Raw genomic sequence first — 22427 nt, 5'->3', positions numbered from 1 at the left:
TTTATAACTTCATGCCAGTCCTGACAGACCAAGCCCATTGAAATTCACTGTAATTTAAGTAACATGTCTGTGGACATCTCAAATGAACTAACTGCTGCTCTGTGTGCATGAGGGGCACTCAGTGCTAGTCCATCACCTCCTAGGTCAGGCTGGGATGCTCCCCTGCTGAACTTAAGTTACTTAAGACAGAGCAGGACAGAAAGGATTGCAAAAGCCAGTGAACATTCAGTTCAATCTTCATTTCACCATTGCTTTTTAGAAATTTAAGACTAAACTGCTGCAAGAAAGAGGCAGTCCTGCCATTCCCCCAACCATGTGCTCTCATGTCTCTTGTGGATAGCAATAATTTTGACCATGTGGTCCAATGGATCAATAAACAGCTAATTCACAAGGATTACTTTCCAGGGAAAGCTGCTTCAAATCACTAGGCATAAACAGCTGCATAAACAACAGCTCCAACACAAGATAGGGCAAGGTTGCCCAATTCCTCAGTAGTATGGATCTAAACAGCATAAACCAAACATGAAATCCCAAATATAGTTTGTCTGCAGGGAGGAAGCGTCAAGAAAATCCCAAGAAAAAATAAGATGGAGTACAATTTCACAGAAAATCATGTCTGATCAGTCTAAAAAAAGGCACACTAAATGGAAGATCTGAATAAGAAAGGGAAAAACCCCCTAACTATGACTAATTGATTCCTAACTGCATTACTTACAGAATATCAGAGATTTCATCCTGGAAAGAAAACATCAAAGTAGCTAAGAAACCTCCGGAATAAGAGTATATATAAGAGTATATATAGCTTTAAATGATGCTATAATTTAGTTTGAATCTGCTGCCTTATACTCTTAGAAGTAACTGTACTAAGAAAAATTTGATTTTAGGACTTCTAAACTATAAATTCTGCCCAAAATGACTGTAGACATAAAATCATCCAAAGATCAACCACTATAAAAGAAAGTATATACACAGCTGGGGAGCTGAAAGTCACAAATCTACCCTATTTGTTAAAAGCAGGTAAGCCACATTAATGAAATAAAACCTGCATTCATAAAGTAAGGCACTGATGTGTCTGGTCTAACATATTGAATAACTTGAAAAATATGACTAATAAGTGTCCAACACAAGAAACCACCCAAAGCTGTGAAAGCTTTTCTTTGTAATTGCAGACTTTCATTATAGTATAACAAACTAAACACTAAATACTTTATTACAATACAGCAAACTAAAGTAGCATGCTCAAAACTGACACAGCTAAAAGGTCAGCTCTCAATTGCCTCTCCAGAACATAAGTCTTATTTTTGAGGGGGTTCAAACTCCTTTAAAAACTTCAAAAACCCTAGTTTTCACACCATAGTTTAGGACTATACATTACTGAGGAAAACAACAAATCATTTTCTCCTCTTATGTGTTTAATGTTCCACAACTGGTGGTTGTGCTCTTAATTTTTGTCACCTGTCCCAAATTTCAAACAAGGACAAACAAGCAATCTGTTTCTAACTCATCAGTGTGAGGCAAAGCTGGCAGAAGAGAAACTATTCTTACATGTTCTATGGTTTCTACTACACTTTGATTAGTTATCTCCTATGTTGAAAAGTTACAGGATAAATTTTAAGTCCGTAGCTATAAAATAAGTCATATACACTGAATGGAGAATCAAGATTTACCAACGCAAGGATAATGTTTAAATTGTTATTTCCCTTTCATATATTTTAAGTCTATTTACGCCAATTTTTGAAACCTACCATTCCATGCATGTGCAGTAAACAAAACTTCTAGAATGCTTCCTTTGGATCTCAATTGAAAATGCTTAAAAAAAATAAAAATATCCTTTCCCATCATAAGTGTAATAGGAAAAAAAGTTCATGTGTTAGTTTGCACACACTGGGAAGAGTGTGTTAGCAATCCTTGGGTTCTAGTGCATCATATAGCAATTATGTATAGCCAACCACATTTGATTATTTGAAATCCATAAATACTGTTTATATTTTACAAAATCATATGTTTATCTCAGAAAATGCTTTGAATGCTTCCAAAAATCTGGCAAATGAGGAATCATTTTACATGTATTTCAAGAACATTTGAAAAATGGATGGCTCACACTTCTTATGCCAACAAAACTGGAAGCCAAAGTAACTCTTCAGGATGATAGATATGCACAATTTTCCCTTACTGTTGACTTATTAAAGAACGCTTTGTGACTAATAATTGGGAAAAAAAGAAAGAGGAAGAAATGGTTTAATTGTGTTTCAAATTAAGTCTTTCCATTGACTATTTTCAGCTTAGGAAAAGCGGAACTGGAAATGCTCCAGAACAGACTTTGTGTTCTGAACTAAGGACATAACACAACTGGCAGAAAATGGATTTTTTTTTAAAGTCTTTAGAACAAACACCAATCAAACCTCTGCCTTGCCTTATCTGTTGCTTATCTGTGACTACTCTCACAAATTGGAGTCCAACATCCTTCACATCTGCTAACCACACAACACATGGACCATAAGGAAAAGTGCTCAAACTTCAAGTTCCCAAAATACAATAGCCAATAATGGTTTATTTCTGCAAGAGCTAAAACAGACCACAGTTCTTCTTTAAACCACCTACAAATGACAGATGAGATTCAGCAGTCCAACTCTATTTTAAGACACCATTGCCTAACAAAGACCATATATATCATCAGTTTATTTGTCTGCATACATTAACAGTTAACTGCCTTTCATACAACACAACATTTAGCAATCCCACATAAAACATGACCCTCAATAATTTTAAATGGGTACCAAAACTTCTGTGTTATACCACTGCACAAGCAAATGAAATCTTAATGTGCCCATCTAAGAACTATAGCAAAATTGCCATGAAACACAAACTTTATTATCCCTTATGCCCATTTCAAGTTTTCCATTTTATCCTACAGGATCTTTTATCCAGTACAGATTTATTTATGTGTGCTGAGCTTACAGGACAATTGCTACTAACTGTTATGCCTCCAAAGTTCCCTTTCTTGCCCTGAAAGAAGTATTAATATTTACTCTACACTGTCTTCTCTGTCAAATGAAGCAAAAAACATGTGGCTTTATTGTACTGGCACTCTCTTCTTCTCATGATTTTTACTCCTCACATATAAAGTATAAATCTACAATGAATTTAAGTAAAAGTTAAAAAATAAAATGCAATTCAATCATGTAGTGTTACAGCTAAATTTTCCCTTATCTTTGTATGTGCAGAATCTCTCAGCTGTGCAAACTGGGTTACAGACATAAAGAGGGTGGGGGGTGATGCTGAACTGTGCCAGACCAGATGGTAGACTTCAAACTTATCTTCAACCTCTTCACTGAGTGTGTGCAGGACAGTAACAATGACTGCCCATGAATGGAGCCTTTCATCCACCAGACACAAACTGCTACATAAGCATCATCAACACAGTTCTCTGTTCTCTCCCCTCTGCTTTCTTCTCTTTCTGCTCTAACACAGCTCACTGAAAACAGAGACAACTTCTTGCTGGCAGAGGGACCAAAGGAAGAAGAAAAAGATGATGTGGGTGGAGGCAACAAGTCATAGAGACATCATTTCCCCTACCTTCAACTCATGTTATTACTTCAATGATTTGGTCTACATACAAGTAAAGTAACTCCCCACAAAAACAACATTTTAAGGTGCGTGCTCCTCATTACACAACTAAAAGCATAGAAAATGAAATGCAACCCACCAATTTAGGAAAGAGTACTGTCCAAGCAAGGATCTGTGAAGTCATTTTGCCAAAGACAAATTTCAATTTAGTAAAAAATTTTGGGGGTTAGAGTGGGGTGGAGACAACTTTTCTTTTTATTCAACAATACTTAAGGGGAGACTGAAGACAAGAACATAAGTGCAGTCAGAAAACACTTAGTACCACCAAGATAAGGTCTCAAGACTACAGAGCGATAGTCTTTGAAAACATCAACATTCACAATGTCTAAAGAGATAGTACTAAGAAAGGCAAGGAAGAAAGGAAGCAAATTAAACCATGATGACAACTAATAAACCCACAGTTTTACACAACCAAGGGGACTTCAGTCAATTCCCCTGAAAGTGGCCTAAAGACAAATTCAGAATGAGTACAAGAATGGTCCTGGCCAATATGACCCTGAGAGTGATCACCTGTCATCATGCTGATTTATTTTCAACCCCAGGAATTTCCTACAGCACAGGCTGCTCAGAGGAAGATAAGACACTATGGTGCCTGTCCAAATGCTCAGGCAAGAAGTTCTGAATAATCAATTACCACCAATGAGTTCCTGCTCTCCCTACCAGTCTTCAGTCCTCAGCTACAACCCTGCTCACATCCATCAGTCCTCTAAGCCTCAGCAGTTCACCTAAATAACACAGAATGAGACCCAGAATAGAAGCACCAAGTATTGGTGCACACACTAAGCGCCACAGCTGGGACAAGGGAGGAGATGAGAGTGTAATAAAGAACTGTGAGGAAGGAAGGATGAGAGGAAAGAGAAGTCATATCCTCCCACTTCTGGTAGTTGTGGAATTGCAGCCTTTTTCTGTAATATTGGTCTCTATTACCAGCCAGACAGAATACCAGGTAACATCTTCCTTCAGTGGGCCATTGCATGACTGCTCTTTTACAGGATTTCCCTGCACTTCCAGCTCACAGAGCTCTTAAATAAAGAGCAAAACTATTTTTTAAGATAGAATACTGTAGTTTGTAACTGCAAAGCCTAATTTTCTTTTTCAGACAAGCATTCTCTCCCATCAAAACTGTCTTCCATTTTTCTCAGGAAAAGCATAACATGAAGTTGCAGCAGAAAGGATGACGTTTTAAAGTACCTATACTGTCTGGAGAAGACAGAAAGCATCGGTCAAAAGGGTAGAGCTGCCAAGACACTGACCTCTTTCAGAAGACCCACAGCAGTAAAGAAAAATTTTAAAGGTCAGCTCACCTACAAGCAGTCTCAAGGAAGACAGGAAAAATAAAAGAGCTAACTCGAAGCACTACTTCAGAATAATAAATCTCAAAACAGATCAGCTATGACCATGAATAAATAGCCTCTCCCACTTTCTGCATGAAGATGCCTTCAAAGGCTATTTACTCAGAGGGATGTTTTCTATTAGAAACAGTACCATTGAGTCAACTGTGTGGGTGGGAGGGTACAATTCAGCCCTACTAGTAAAAGGTGATTTTGATTTAAACTAGTTTTGGGCACTAAATGAATGACATAGGCAATAAACAACTTTGTTGATACCAAATGATTCTTCCAAAGAATCCATTTAAAAGCTAAATTAATTTAAAAAACAACATCACAGAATCTGTCACAAACTCAAAAAAAAAGTGATTTCTCTTTCTCTGTTCACCAGTGATGAGAAAATAAACTTACTTCTCAGTAAGAAGTCCCATCCCATCACATAACAATCTTAATACTGAATAGTTGAATACCAATTCTGTAAACCTGGGGACAATTTCTCAAAATTGAACACCTTCCTCAGGCTACTGAAATTAAGAAGAATAGAGACAAAGCAAACAGCATGGTTAAGGAGTGCAGAGGTTTCTGTTCTCAAGAGCAGAGCAGAATTTGGATCTCAAATTACTGACACTTTCTGGTTACCTCCTACAAAGGAATCGGAATCAATCATTCTTATCAACTTATCTGGGCAGAGAAACAATAGGCACATTCTCATATGAGAAGCAATCACTGGGTTTGTACAAAAACAGCCTTCACATGTCTTTGAGAAAAACTTTTTGGGGATGAGTCTGAGTCTTTCAGTCAGTGGCCAAGAGCTCAGAAAGCAACTGAAACAGCAACTGCAACACGTGCAGCACTACAGATTAGCTTCCTGTAAATACAAAGCAACTTCTTGACCTCTGTCCCTTGATTCACCAACATCAAGGTAATCAAGGGCAGCAGGTGGTTTGTTGGTTACTCATGACACAAAGGATTGGAAAAATCTGGGAGACAAGAAGGGCAATTTTACTGATGCTCATGCACATAACTCCCAAAGTAAAAGAGAGAATCTAGAGGGAGACCTGCAAGATGATCAAGTGCAGAAAACACCTTGCATTAAAAATAAAAAACCAAAACATTCACACTTCTCTTATGCTATGCAAGCTAGAGCAACTAATTCACGAAAGTCTTCTTTTTAGCCTGAGACCAAAATGCAAGACTGCCTTTCTACATCATAAGGACAGACATATAATCATGATTAACAGCTGGAGATGCAAAAAAAACCCAAACAAACAAACAAACAAACAAAAACCCCACCAAAAAAACCCAACCAAAAAGGCTTGTCATACCATAAAAAGAAAACAATTCTCAAACAAACAACAATATAATCAATGACTGTCATAGGCTGGGCTTGAACACTTAGGCCTACAGCAATAATGCAAAGGTTTGCATTTTAACTTTCCAAAGAGCAAAGGGCATACTTCTATTTGTTTTGCTTCACTCAATATGAGATCTCCAATAAAAGCATACTGAACACAAACTTTTTATACAAAAAGAAAGTTGACCTAAACTGTAATTCATTTCTCACCACTTCAGATAAAGATTTAAATCAAAGTGTGACCTCAATGAGTTGATCATAAGACTGACAAGCCTGCATGGTTCACTTTACATCAGATGAACTTTGGTTGCAGATATGCAGAACCATGCTTTCAGTACAGCCCATTCAGATTAGTTTTCATTATTGACTGGAATAAACTCAGCTTGTTCTGGTTTTCTCTCATGAAAGAGAACATGCATATTTGTACAACATTTTAACAGGTCAAATTTCTGTTTCAGAGAGTAGTTCTACAAGAGAATTTCTATGTTTAAGTTCTCAAAATTCACTGGAACATTTTCCACATTTTCTCTCACAAGTCACCAGAACTTGCACTTCACTGAACTGGCTGTTAGTGAAGTTTCCTCTCTGATTAATCAATGTCAAAGCATCAAAACCCCAAATGAATATCTGCTAATGTATTGCAGCCCAGTTATTTTTCTGTGTTGTGTATTGCTTCAAACAGCTTTTCCTGTCATACATTAAACAAGAATTTCAAGTAGCAGCAAATTACTGGTATAATATAGCTCCAGATAGACACTCATAGATTGCTCCATGTATTTCAGGTATTAACTGTACTATAACAGGAATGGAGTTTTGTTAAATATGCTTTCTTTTTTCCTCAGCTATGCACTTCTCAGATTTAAATTACAGGCAATAGGTGATATTTACTTTGAAAAAAAAAATTAACTTTAAAAACATTAAAATGCATGATTGGCTTGAGAGGAGGAGAAGATGGGGAAAGCTCTGAAGAAAACCAAAACCAAACACATTCTTTGTAAGAAGTTTCCCTGCAGACAAAACCAAAACCAGAGAAAGAAGTAGCTACAACATAGGCAGTTTACTTGCTGCAAAAGCAAGTCTTCAATCAACCTCACTGCACTGCAGAAGTTTAGCACAGGGGATGAGGTGTATGTTTGAAGTGAAAAACCCAAACCAAACAATCTTGAATTAGCTGTACCTACCTCACTGATTGGCTGCCCTTGTGATGTCAAGTCCAGTTCCTGCGGTCTCGTCACCTTATCGATATCCAAAGAGTCCATGCTGGAAGCTGCCGAGGTCACGCTGGAACGGGAGGAGTTACTGATGGAGCGCACCTCAGCATCGCTCACTGTGCCAGCAGACGCTGTCCTCCTGTGCTGGCCAGTAACCCCTGGCTTGGTGTCTTCTGCAACAGACTGCTGGGCTGCTTCATCCATGCTCAAAGAGGCCTTCTCTAACTGTGCAGTGATGTCATCCAGAGACACGTTGGCAGGTGACGGTTTAGTCACCTTAGCAGAGGAGGAGGGCAATCCTTTCACGCTGCTGTGCTTAGTGGAAGGTCGACTAGCAGGTGGTTTCTGAGTTTTGGGCTCTGTGGCAAGGCGTTTCACTGCAGCATTGTTCGCTGAATGAGAGCCGAAGCTGCTGAGCTCCTGCTCTATGGAACAGAGATCAGCCATCAGGGCATCCAGATCCACAGTCTCCCCCTGATTCAGGGCTTCTGCAACAAACAAGAGCAGTCAGAGCAGTAGTACATGCAGAGTTATTTAATTCAGAATGAACCACTTTGTGTTATCAAAATCTAATGGTTAAGAGAGCAAAGGAAGCAGTATTTTCTCTTCCCATCGGTGTTGTAAAATATTTGCACACTGCTGAAAAGAAATTCATTGGCACTACCATCCTTGACCAGTGCAACTTTCACACTATTTAGGTTAAACTCATTTGTCAGCAAAATAAGTCTATGAAAGCTCAGATTACATCTGAAAAGTTTAAACTTCTTTCCTATGAACAGAATGTAAAAATGCATTTGCAGAGCACGCCTCACTTTTCAAAAAAGTGCAGATGTTTTGCTAAGCATTTTCTGCTGAGCAATGCAACTGATTCTAAAAAAGCAAAACCAAAACAAAAATACTATATACAGACTCAAACCTTTAAATGAAGGTTTCCGTCTGCTCATCTTGAAAGCATTCTGTAGCTATATTTCTGCATCTTGTTCCATAAAACAAGATGCTCTTTCCTGGTTAACAGATACACATTAATTCATTCTTCGTGAGACCAGATCCCAGAATAAGCTTTTTTATATAAATACTGCTCTACAGTTCTTAGGTACTAGGTGTTGTAAAAGATACTACTTTAGGAGACTCAAATTCTTGAAAAAAAGGACACCAGATAGCAATGCCTTCAGCAATTATGCTCTCACCTCAGGTACAAGCGTATTCAAATGTTCTTATATTTTACAACACTTTAATTTATAGTTGGAGTAGGTTTTTTTCTTACACTAGTACTTTTCTTAAACTACATCTGGTAAATAATTCAACAAACCATTCAAATTGTACATGGAGAAGCGATATGAGAAGTTGGCAAGATTGGTTTCCTGGCGGAGAGGTGACCTCTTCACTGGTGCCACAGGCTTGTCTGCATCCAAACTCTGCAAAAAAAAGGGGAAAATAAAATTTGTCAAGGAACTGGACAAGCAAATCTTTAAGACGAATGAGAATTATTTTTTCTACGATAAATTTTTCAAAAGTTACTGGTGTATATATCAAAGAACCCCAGTTTTACAGGCTTTAGACTGAAAACAAACATTGCCATCCTACAGAGATTTAACTTCAGGTAAGCAGTGAAGAAAAGTTGTTAAACGCATTCTGCTTGTTTCCAGAATCAAAAGGAGAGAAGCATTTTCCAAATGCTTCTTTCAGTGGTGTTAGACACTAGCTCATTTTGAAACAGACAGCTGACTTACCTGTAACTATTTCTCTGCAGGAAACTGCACAACATTCAAACTGGGATAAGAGTCTAAGATATGGTCTAAGATATCCACCATTAGCTTATGAGCATAATTACGGCATAAGTGCTTGCAAACATTCAGTGAAGAATTTTATTTCATTAACAGGGATTTAAATGCACTAAATTCAGATTTTTTTTTTTCAACAGTATTTCCTGTGAATAACATTAAGTTATGAAAACCAACATCAGCCAGTTTATGTAGGACACTTTTTTTTAGGAAAACTAGCATTGGTTAAAAAAAGACACTCTTTCTAACCAATACACTGAGTTGTTATGTTATGATGGTTAATGTGGGTATAGCACTACAATAAATACCAGGATTTTTGTAAGTAGCTAGCAGTAGGGTACAGTGATACAGCTGCTGACCCAAGAAGTACAGGGTCAGGAGCTGCTGGCCCTGGAATGGAATGTGTTACATGGGGAATTCAGCTTTTGCTGTCACTGAAGCTCAACAGGCCTGCAGACCATCTGAAATTAGGGAATGCTTGCGCTGATAAAGAGTTCCTGACCTGAAGAAAAGCATCTTCTAGTTCTAACAGAATAAAGTTTTTTGCCTAAACTTTTTATGTTCATTTTCTACATCTTTACTCAAACCTTTGTTAAGAAGATCAAATGCACTACTTTTTCCCCTAATATTTATTATTCCTGAGCTCCCTTCTCTCCTTAGCTTGGCTTAGACCTTAAAAAAAAAGCAAACTACTATAGCCCTAGAGACACCAGTGAAAATGAAGACAAAAGAGGCAAGTTAGGCCCCGTTCCTTCAGACTGAATCCACAGACTGCTACAAAAGATTTCCTGGGAAGGAAATATATTCTGGTTAAAAGCAGCTCAGCAGTGTTTTACTGGCTTTAATAAAGTTATTGCAATTCATTGGAAACACACGTGCTATGCCCTCACTATTATCTGAGCACATTCTCTATAACTGCTAAAAACTGCAACAGCACCAAAAGCTTAATTCTAAATAATCACAAGAAGCAAGGTAATTTTGTTTTCATTTAACTGCACCATACAGCAGGATAACTTAAGCACAGTAAATATTAAGACACCCTTCATCAACACCAAATATTGCTAACACATGCTGCAGATGTTGTGACTTTGTTTTATAATGCTTTTGTTAGACAAAGGGTTAAAGAGAGAAAGCGAATTCAAATTATTCCCAGGGGCATTTAAACAATTTCAGATCTTTTAAAAAGCACCTACATCTGGGTCTTACTTTAAATCTCCTCAAAATAAACATTTAGGAAACCTAAAAAGAAGTTAAAGATCAAGGATCTCAGGGACAAAACCCTTGTCTCTACTGCTCTTGAAGTCCAGCTGATAGATATCAACAAATGCTGAAACTAGAGGAAAACGCACTTTGGATTTCACTAACTCTAATCAACTCCCTCAAGACTTGATGATTGTCCAAATAAATGAACTGAGACACAACCAACTCCGTTAATTTGTGTATACAGAACAATGTGAGGTCATTCAAAGTTTTGGGGGAAATGTCATTTCTCAGTAGTTGCGAAAGATAGAAGGGCAACTGTCAGGCTATGTTGCAGACTGTCTTGAACAGCAATATGAAGGTAACAAACAAATAATGTGGGTCCTACCATTAAGTACCTCTTAGTAGGTTTTAAGAAATTTGCATGGACCAGCAACAAACTGAGACATCACCCTGAAGACTGCATGTCAATAGTGTAGCTATAAGCCCCAAGTATACTTATATTTTTGGGCTGCTCATACCTTTAAAAAATGGGGCAGAGAACAAAGGGTGCAAGACCCACTGAATTGTTATGTTATGGTGGCTAGTATGATGGCTATAATAAATACTAGGATTTTTATAAGTAGCAAGCAGCAGGGCAACTGTGATCCAGCTGCTGACTCAAGAAGTTCATGACAGGGTCAGAAGCCACTGTCCCTGCAGTGGAATGTGTTACATGGGGAATCTCACTGTCCCTGAAGCTCAACAGGTCTACAGAACATCTGAAATTAAGCAATGCTTAATGGTCTAAGACCCATTGTGCTCCTCTGTGAATATCCTCACTCAAGGCGATTTACAACACCCATGTCCTCAAAATGTTTCACACCATTAAAAATTCTTCAAAGTAAGGGTTGAAAACCCTTTATAACCCATTAAAAACCAGCAAGAATTACTACAGATTCATGTCACACTTTTCCATTCATCTCAGAAGGCAGGATTCTTTATTGCCCCACATATGTGAGTTCAGGAAAAAAAAAAAAATTTCCCCTGTAGTGCTATATACATTTAGAACTTGCTGGCAAAGACAGCAAGAGATGAGTATGAATTTGAAAACCTGCTACATGATTAGCTCAATTTTCCTTCAGTCTTCAGGTAAGATGAAGATAAGAAAAACTGCCTCTTCTCTAGCTTAATGAACCTTCAGTTATCACACCTCTGCTTAATTCTACTTGACAAACAGGGAGAAGATTAAATACGGTATTCAGGAAGGCCAGTTCACACAGCTGAAACATCCCTGCAGGCAGTCACAGAGAAATGGCTGATCACCCCAGGAATGCAGCATACCATGCAAAATGCAGTATCTGCTTGTGAAGCAAAGGAAAAGCACTAGAAAGAAGGAAGGACTGAAAGATGTCCTATCAGCTGCTTCACAGATGCAGGAGGAGTATTCAGGAACAATGGTGAGTCCTTGAGGGTGTATCAGGGTATCTTCTTATGTCATTGGTGGCAACATTCACAATTTCTTCTTACTGCTGTTCAGGTGCAACAAATAAATGCTGCCACAGCTGGACCATGTCAAACCAGGTGTTTTGAGACACAGCCTCTCTCTTGTCAGCTGAAGTCCATGTTGCTCTACATACATAAGGACAAAATAGCAATTCTCAGAAGGAACTATACCCTTTGTGATACATCAAACTAGCAAGTTGTGCAAAATGAATAACAACCTTGGCATGGGGAATACGAGCCAGTTTATAAACATTTAAAGACTACTGAACTGGTCACAGACTACGGTCTGCCTTGCTGCAAGTGACAGTGTCAAGCAGTTGGGATCCAACTGAAAAGAAACATAATACTAACTAAAAAAATTGTTCTGTGAGATAATTGAAACACCCCTCACCTGTGTGAGTTTGTCCAGTTCACCCAGCCAGGCCCCAAACATCTTGTCGAGATCCTGATCTTCCTTATCACTATCTTCTTCTGCACCATGGTCAAGCTCTTCATCTGACAATTGCTCCATCTGGGGTTAAAAAAAAAAAAAGGTTGATACTCAGACTTTCTTATCAGTGCCTAAGAAAACTGGTGTCAGCTACCATGTTTCTGAAAGTGGTCCTAAATCAAAGCCAATGTCCATCCATAAACTTCTTAAAAACTCCTGCTTACTGGTAAAGACTTAGTATGGAAGTTGTAATAGATAATTGCAAAGCCATTTTTGCAGCTCACTTTTGTCAGAATGATGCAGAAAATTATTAAGAACAGAGTTCACAGTATCTAATATACCATCAGAAATTCATGCTAGCCTTGCATGTGCCTTCATTGCCAGCTATTGTTGGCAAAACCTATTGACATTACATTACAAATACCCAACTCTTGTCCAAGGAATTCAGCTGGCTACAGTTAAGCAACAGCATTTAACCACAGGAAGTGCAGTCTCACTGCACTGCAAATAGATCACTCTACAAATCTGTAAACAAAAATGCTTGAACAGTCCACAGAGAATGTCAGCAATACATCTCCTGAGACAGTTCAAATCTTGGACACTGACCAGATCACTTCAGTGATACTGCACTATTTTTATTCAACAAAGGAACTTCTCTCCGGAAGCAAAGAGTCACCACAACATCTCTCAGATCCTCCTTCATTTAACAAATTTGTGACCAAGATAATGTCCTCTGAAGTTTCTCTGTTACTATCTCAAAGAAAAATAACCTTTTGTTTAAATCTCTTTTCCAAACATGCCTTCCAGCCCCTTTTATACAGCTAAGACACACATGCCTTTCTATGTACACTCATACTGGCAAAGACAGGATCTGGTTCAGGAAGAGAATTTGCATACTTGGGGGGAGGTAACAATCTAGGTAATAATTTTGAAGCAGTTAGGTATACATAATGTCCAGAGACATGAGAACACATCCCCAGCAAGAGCTATACAAAAAAAAATCAATGGTGAGTTGAATAGCTTGATTTAGTCAAGTCATGGGCTACACAGTTCCTTGCTACCTAGGTTTCAGAAAGCACCAGTTTACATTTTGTAGATTTAAAAATGAACTAAGAGCTACTCTTCAGGAAAAGATAAATCTTGGTCTGAAAGACATCAATGTCCAACATCACATAGTCAAACTGATAAGGCATGTTATGAAAAATGACTAAGGTGATCTCAGAGAAAAAGCTGGTTAAACCACTTTTTATTTTATATGACAGTTTTCATGCAAAAAAACCCCTTCAAGATTTAAAAATAGTCTTTTCTTATTATATTGTTTTTATTTCATTTTAACTTGATAAAATAGGTCATAGGAAACTTCAGAGGTGATCTGTAATTCTGAGGCCAGCAGAAGCCAATGTCTCCCACGGACACAAGATACTGCCATCCAGCTGTTCTAGGCAAGGCTGCTCCAGTCTCCTATTTGAACTTCTACTTTTGTGGGAGAGCACAATGCATGTGCCTACCTTAAAAGAGGCAATAACATTAAAGCTAACTTTTCATGGCACACTGCACAAACACTGGACAGATTAAATTCACCTCCTGAATTTCCTTTCTTCTATACTTGCTTTGAGTCCTGCACTCCAAGGAATAAAAGGAAGCACTTCCTGAAATCTAAGGGTGATGAAATTAAAACAAATATAAAAAAGCTTATGTAATATTGCTGCATTCTCCCACCAAGTCTGCAGCAGTTTTTATATTCTGTAAGCCAGGCATGCCTTCCCCAGCATTCTTCTTCATGATGCCTCCTGCAAGTCCTCCCACATACAAAACTGGAGACAGTATGGCAGCGGCAACTCATACTCTCCCGAACTTCTGCAAAGCAAACCTAAGCTGTATTCCACTTTTATCCTCGCTTCAAAGCTTTGCCTTACTACTTCTTAAGCTCTTACATGGACCAAAAATACTGTAAGTTCAAGACAAAACACATTATTCTTAAGGTGACATGGTCAAACTGCAGTAGTAGTGCTCACATAGCATTTCTCAATGTCCAGATACATTTGAAGAAAAGAATTTTTATCTGAAAGCTAAAGGAAGCTATTTAAAGGGTGCCTTATAAAATATGACTACGAACTGGCAATTCAAATAAATGGAAACTGTGATATAAATCACTCAGAACACAGTATTTACAGATACTTTACAATGCTAGCCTTTCCCTCTTTTGAGCTGTTTTTGACACTCACTCTAGTAAGATGGACTTGTTTTGCAGCGCATTCATTGTATGGCACTGTTCATAACTCACCCTTTCATTAACAAGGAAGCTTGCTCTTTTTACTAATATTTCTGAGGATCTAAGCCATGGAAAGCGTTCTGAATTTCCAATAAACTGTTACTTTAGCTATTTTAACTTGGCATCACAGACACTGCTTTGGTTCCAGTTACTCTGAAGACAGAATTAGCAGCCTAAAGAAAACTTTTACAAGTGAAGTACTGTTGTGTCAGCATGTCTGGCACTGAACCCCGTAGTATTTGCCAGCTCCTTGTAGTCCCCACCCAAGCTTCCTAACGTCAGCTGCATTTCCTATGAGTCTGTCAACATTTACTTGCAAAAGGCACACAGAGGTTAGTGTTTCGCTTCAGAAACAGCTAATATTAAGTTGCAAGTTCTGTAAAAGGAAATCTTAGTACAAGTTCCAGAACTGGAAGATATCCCAAAGGACATTAATTAAAGAATTAATTTAATAAATGAGGGCAGAGATAAAATGCTCAGAAAGCAGTATGTGAACTTCTTGGCATAAGAACTCAAAACATTAACCACTTCAAAAAAGTGCACGTTCCAATTAAAAACTTCAAATTTTCCTTTTTATAGCCATTTTCTTTCTCACTGTTGTTGATCACAGCTAATATGCACTGCACTTTAGTACATTATGATCTACGCAGGAGTTATGACACCTTTCTAAGGATGCAACATCTTTATATATAACAAGAAATAAAACCAGCATAAGGGTAAGAGGTCGTGTGTGTTCTGTTTAGTAGGGTTGGGGTTTTTTTGTTAAAGGAGTAATTCAATCAGATGAAAAAAATGCAGAAAGGATCATGGTTCTGATGTGACGCCATAAAGTAAGCCACTTACATTCCTAAAACATTTGCAGGGGGGCAGATTAAATAGTTTTTATTTCTGCCTAGCTCAAACCAGATGGCATGCCAAAGTAACTTCAGGATTCAAGTTATTTTTCAACACTTCACCTTCTATTCTTTCAAGTGTATGTCGAAGTATAACATTAAAAATGAGCAGCATCATTCTGGGAAACCTAGATAAAATACAGTATCAACACAATGTAGTCTTTCACATGGAAGTGAGGCTTCCTGCACTAAAGCATGGTCTATGCATCATTTCATTATCCACTCTGGACTGTGACAGTCAGTTCTGTGTGTCTGAAACGCTATTTAAACAGGTAGAGTCATAATAACTATGTCAGTGGTCTAGTTTCCAAAACAGTTCATTAGATTTTACCTTTAAATGCATGAAGCTCAGTATTCTAATACTAGATTATGAAAAAATATTAAGGCTTTCATTAGAAGTTACCAGTTGTAACATTTAATCACAACCTACTATTTTAAATTACAGTGTAAAGAAACAAAACTAACAAAAACTTTATGGGAAAAAACTAGAAATATTTACTCTTTCAAGAGGATTTTTACATTCTTAGTATGCCAGGACACGCAAGACGTATTAAAACACATGAGAAAAGATGGAAAGCCCAAGAGCAACACTTCAGATATACCATTTCAACATTTTCAAGAAAACACACCACCACAGAATTCTGAAACTAAGAAACAGTTTGTATTATATCAAAAGCTTTGGGACAGAGTTATCAGAAGTGTATCTTAAGTGACTTTCACTGAGACTCTGGCATGAGGGAAGTGTCTTGCACTGAGACTCTATCCTGCACATTTGCATGTTGACACATTAGATCCTACCTTAAATCAACCAAGTTGACTGAGATAAATGAATTTTTTATTATATTAACCATATCTCCTTATAAAGAAAACACTCCGCACTGAAAAAAAAAGCTGTTGTAAAATAATTAAGTTGCAGGCTTCCTCTATACCGCAATTCACTGATGATGCAAAGACTAAGAGAAAGAAAAACAGAATTCTGAGTTCAACTGGAAACACTAATGTGCATAAAGGGTTGGCAACAAGAATGTGTTTAGTAGCTAGAATTTCAGAAGCAGTGTAGTAAGAATTTTGAATTAAAGATGCTTAAGTATGTTCAAAATCAACTAACAGCATAAAACCCCAAAATGAAAATATACCATCTTTCAGGCAACTGATGTTTCCAACTCCAACCTTTCTTATAATTTAAATACAAGCTTCCACAAGGTCCAGCTTGTTCTTGAAAAAACAATTTGCATTCTAAAAACAACTACTACATTTGTTAAAAAGCTATTTTAGAGATGCAGTAGACAAGACACAAATGTCTGAAACAACATCTCAAGAAATAACTGATTTTCTGCATTTTAAAATCTAGCCTCAAGAACTATACAGCATAGCCTAGCTGGGGAAATGTACTCTCTATAGACCTCATCTGGACACCCAAGTTGCTTCACTTGTGATCATTCCTGTATTATTATAACAATCTCCATTTTGGCTAAAAAGTTGTACACGATAGAACACTACACTAATATACCACATGAGCACATAAGCACCAAGTGCATACATAAGTATCACAGTAGGATTCTAGCAGGTTTTCCAATACTCAGTCACCTGACTGCTTAAAGAAACAAGGCTACTTGAACAGAAAATAACCCTAAAATGCTGTCATAAAACTGACAGGTAAAGCTCACATCCCTCTTCCATGTTTCTAGACATTTCCATATTTAAAGTCATGGTAAATAACAATAGGTACTCTAAGCATGTACATTTATTTGCATACATTAATACTCTGCCCATGTGACAGGGACCAATCAGATCTAGCACACTTTTCAGTCAGAGATTCTTATGCTATAACTGACACTAACACTCCTTTGAATTTAATACCACAGCACACTGAGCCAATGACAGTGCAGATCACTTGTTTTAGTATTTCTGTGTTTCTTCTTAATAAGCATAAAGTATTCTGAAAATAATTACTCCTGAAAGACATATTTGGAGGGGGATTAGAAGTTATAGGAAGGCCTTTGTGCATTATCCAATGTTCTATAACCCAGTTTATGTTAAAAGTAATCCAGATGAAAACCCGAACAAAAGAGCATTTGTTTTCTTTAAGCTTCAAATAGCATAGTAATAGCTGAATACATCCCAAGGCTTCTGGAGCACAGACATTCCAATGCCTCTCAGATTCAAAAACTGAGATACAAATCTGTCAGCCAAAAAAATTCAAATTCAGAACATTCCAAATGAAAAAAATCTTATGTCAAGTGAAAGTCTGTTTCAATATGCTATTTCTAGCCAACTTTGAGTTTCATTTTTCTTTTTTTTAAACCATGCTTCAGGCAATAGTTTTTCAGACTTGGTACTAACAGAACAAGGTGAAAACACACTGAATGTCTGATAAAAGATAAATCTTCAGACACTTCATTAAAAGCAAAGAGACCTTTCATAATGAATATTCTGAAATACTGTGGGCAAACTCTTGAAACCCTGGACATCAACGTAAGTTTCACAAAATTCAGTCACATGTCAATAGGCTGCAGATATAATTAAGGTGTATGTATGAAGCATTCATTATTCCTGTGACAGACTTGGATTTAAGTCTACTATCTATTTTCTACCTTTCTTCCCTTAATTCTCAGCCGATTAAAGTGTTTTTCTTTATATCAGCACATTATCTGCCACAATTCAATTGATCTGTCCTGTCCAACTCAACTACATTCCAACTGTTAAGGAAGGGACTCAATATAGCTCTGGAAAATTACTTTTATTTAATTCTACACTTATTTTTAAAAATAAACTAATTAGTAGCAACTTGAAAATAGCATTGGCAAAAACAAACAAAAAAAAAGAAACAAATGTTTACACATTTGGGGTCTTTAAGTTGTTCTTCAAAATTAAAACAGGTCATTGTACTTTAGCAATAACTACTATTTTTCAAACAGAGGAAGTCAAGGGCAGAATATGCAATGTACAAGACTTATTCAGAGTTGGGAGAAGAAAGACAATACCAGAGTACACTTAAAGAGTTTCAAAGCTATGTACAGTTTGAATATATCTCTTTTTAAGTCTTTTACTTTGTATCAGGCAGTTTGTCTAGATTGCAGAACTCCAGCATGTCTGAAAACCAAGTATCTTTACTTTATGGTCTTATTTTCAGGTTTAACTGGGAGATGCAAAACTGGACAGCCCACAATATTCCCTCCTTTGCCCACTGATCTGCGCAACTTGCAAGAATGTACCTCTGAAACCACAGAAAAGAAATGTGCTGTCTGAAAATGCATGTTTTGAACTGCACACAAGCTACAGTTTTAATAAAAGATCAACGAAGGTTGCTGAAAGTAACAGCTATTCAAACATCCACAGCGTGATTTCTAATGCTCCTCTTAAAATTAGGCACATGCCTGTACAAGAACTTGCCTTTGCCTCAAGCTGTTTGTATTTCAAGCCCAGTCAAACAACAACCTTTTTCACTAAGCTCATAAAAATATTTTTCTTTACATTATTTATAAGTTTGTTATATAAATATTTATGGCACACAAGTGAACACATAACTTACATTTTAACAACTGCTAATGAAACAATTGCTAGAAAAAGCAACTGTAAGAAGAAAAAAAATCTTCACCAGATACTGGATTGTAACATCAAAGCAAATTGTCTCACTGCTTTTGGAATCTCCCAAAACACATCAGTGCTGTATACAGCAAATACAGGTTTTCTGAAACTTAGAGCTGTTCATGAAAGCACTCTTTTCCCTTTCAGATTCTAACAGACTGTTCAACCACCCCCAGAGATTCTAACCAGGAAAATAAAACATACTAGAGTTGCTCCCTGGTCTTCCACAGATTTAATACCAAATCTTTAGAACAAAGCAGACACAGATATGACAACTCAGTATTCTTCACAGAGTATATGAAAGAATCAAGCTCTTTTTGGCTAGCAGCATGAAGAAATAGAAAATCATTATTTTCCATATTCACATCCTTAGCAGCTCTGTTTGTATTTAAGTAGAATTTGTACACTCCCTAACTTTAGTTGACATTAGCACACACAATTTCCTGGAATAAACACACTGAAGATACCAGAATGCTTACTTCATCATCTTGATTTCTAGCAGTGGGTAATCATTCTGATGTGCCACAGCAAAACCACCCACAAAATACCCACCCATCCACCCCTTCTTTGCCTGAAAGCTTTGAGAGATAAAATGAAAAGTGCATCAAGTAGAATATCCTGTATTCCATATGGCTGGTTTCTGGTTTTAAGCTTTTTTGTATTACTATTATTTTATATTTACTCTTCCTTTCCATAATTGCAACCTGAAATTTTAAATTTGTGCCCAAAGTGTGCCTCCTCGTGCCCTGAAATACATTTATAAGATCTTCTTCCCTGTGTGATAAGGGAAACACCAAAAATTACAGAAATGTCAGGACAAGAATCTAACTACATTTGAAATTTGCGCTGTTGGGAAGGCACACAGTAAAACCTTTATTCTCTCCAATATATTTCAGCACTGCCTGACTCACATCTAGCCAAACAGATGCTGCCTTGAAAAGAAGGGGCTTTATCAATCACAGTATCCCATTTCCTGAACCAAGATGCCAGCCAGAGTACCCAAGTGGACATTAAAAGAATTCCTACAGAAAGAGCATCCTAGATTACATCATGTCTCACTAAACAGTCTTTATGAAGACAACCTGAAGAAAACTATATAACAAAAATTAGATCATAAAAATAAAACTTGACTTAGCTAAAGTATTTTTCAAGTAGAAAGGAAAATAACATTCTGTAAAGTAACACAAATTAGTTGCAGAAGCCAACATCTTAGATTTACCAGCTGAGACCAGATAATTTTCAGTATATAGCCTGTCTTCAGTAGGCAGACTACACTCAGAAACTACATTAGTGCCAATTTTCCACAATCTGCATCATATGGTTATTGTAACGCAAACACTGCTGTAGCATCTCTTTGCATTCAGTTTTATCTTTGGAATGATGCCCAAAAAAGAACAATAAATATGAACAAGCAGACTGAGAATAGGTATGAATTCAGTTCTAATATCTGGCCTTACGCACAGATCTCAGGGAATACCCAAATATTCCTGCAGCTGTGGCCCAATAATAATAATGACCAGGCTAACAGCAGCACTTTCAGGATCATGCTGCACTTGAGAAGAAGCATTGGCCAACCAACCACTCAAAGATTCACATCCTTTTACAGACTGGTCTATTGTGTCTGTAAGGGGTCTTTTTCCACCAGGAATAAATATTCAAAGAAACTAAGTTTTATACATACACTAAGCTTTCTTTCAACTATAAGAACGCAAAATAAACCAAGCAATTGTCAACTACCCATAAAAGTTGAATATCTCAACAGTGCTTACTGTTACCAATGGTATAAATAAATGATCAAACCAACCAGGAAAAGGGAAATGTAAGAAAATAACTTAGGTCATAGGTCAAGTTACAATGAAGGTGAGAGTACTTCCTCATAAGACTGAGCTACTCTGTGCTTTAGAACATTTTAAAAATAATTTTTGTTCAAGGTACAGTAATTTCACGAATACAAGCCGCACCAATTTGACTAAGATTTTGCTCCTAAACCAGAAATGCGGCTAATAAACAGGAGCAGCTAATACAACCTCAGAAGTGCCTGCCAGAGTGCTGAGCCGAGTAGCTGCAAAGTCGGCATTTTGCGATTGTTACAAATCGCTACTCTGTTGCACTGCGGGTGGAGCCTGGCTCCCTGTAGGCAGCACGGGGGGCGGGGAGAGAGGCGGGAGAGCTCTCTTTCCTCCTCTGCCACAGCCCAGGGGAGAAACGGGGGGGGGCCCGGCGCCGCCATTGCCGCGGCCCGGGGAGGAGAGGGGGGACCCGGGCCGCCCCTACCGCGGCGCGGGGAGGGGGGGAGAAGCCCGCGCCGCCATTGCTGCGGCTCGGGGAGCCGACAGGAGCCCCGCGCAGCCATTGCTGTGGCCCGGGGAGCCGACGGGAGCCCCGCGCAGCCATTGCCGCAGCTCGGGGAGCCGACGGGGTGCTTTGTCCCCGCCCGCCGCCGCCGCGGCAGGAGCGGGGAAACTCCATCCCTGCCCGCCGCCGGCGCCACGGGCGCGGGAAAGCTCCGTCCCCGCCCGCCGCCGCTGCCGTAGGAGCGGGGGAAGCTCCGTCCCTGCCTGCCACCGTGGGGCAGCGCCGACCCGGGGTGACCGAGCCCAGTGGCAGCGGTGGCCGGCCCCGAGCTGCAGCACTGTGCTGGGCCACCTGGCCCCGTCAGCAGCCCCTAGCGGGCCGAGCCTGCACAGCCTTAGCTCAGCCAGTAAACCCCGCCCTCCCACCGTTCTGTTACTAATTGCACGCGGGTCCTCGCTGCGAACGACAAAGCGGCTTATATTCGGGTGCGGCTTATCTATGGACAAAAACCGAAATGTTTGCCAACACCCAGAGATGCGGCTTATACTCAGTGCGGCTTGTATTCGTGAATTTACTGTACTCTCTCAAAGGTTAAAAATAAGCATTATGCCAATGCTCACTTAAGATACCACAGCAGGCACTGGCAATCTCTATGATGTGGGTAATATCTAGACTCAGAAGTAGTTGCCAAACCCCTTTCCACAAGGACCTAGTGACAGTCTGTGAACCATGGCTCAAAAAACAGAAGATGAGTAATGCCTTAGCTATGATAAATAAACAACATTCTTCACAGGTTGCTTTTATGTCAGGGTATATATTTCTTACACTAAAAAAAAAAAAAAAAAAAAAAAAAAAATAAAAAATCAAACCCACAATTGTGTATTGTTCAAAGACTCACAAAATGAATGTTTGATTCCTCTAAAGAATATAGGTATTTCATTCTCAGCATTTGAGAGTCAATAC

The 22427-nt window shown here is 38.4% G+C and overlaps 1 protein-coding gene across 2 annotated transcripts in view; it reads right to left on the bottom strand.

Moving 5' to 3' along the window:
* The window catches only part of RAPH1 (Ras association (RalGDS/AF-6) and pleckstrin homology domains 1), an 86843-nt gene that overhangs the window by 41829 nt on the left and 22587 nt on the right, over positions 1-22427 (bottom strand). For both annotated transcript variants that reach the window (XM_033064492.2, XM_033064493.1), the window contains exons 2-4: positions 12378-12497; positions 8830-8935; positions 7491-8008 (exon numbers count right to left, since the gene is read on the bottom strand). In XM_033064492.2, coding sequence (XP_032920383.1) covers positions 7491-8008; positions 8830-8935; positions 12378-12497 — 744 coding nt within the window. The remainder of the gene's footprint in view (positions 1-7490; positions 8009-8829; positions 8936-12377; positions 12498-22427) is intronic.

This window comes from Catharus ustulatus, chromosome 7 (assembly GCF_009819885.2).
Source record: "Catharus ustulatus isolate bCatUst1 chromosome 7, bCatUst1.pri.v2, whole genome shotgun sequence".
Classification (NCBI taxonomy): domain Eukaryota; kingdom Metazoa; phylum Chordata; class Aves; order Passeriformes; family Turdidae; genus Catharus; species Catharus ustulatus.
This window is presented reverse-complemented; position numbering and strand designations above follow the sequence as displayed.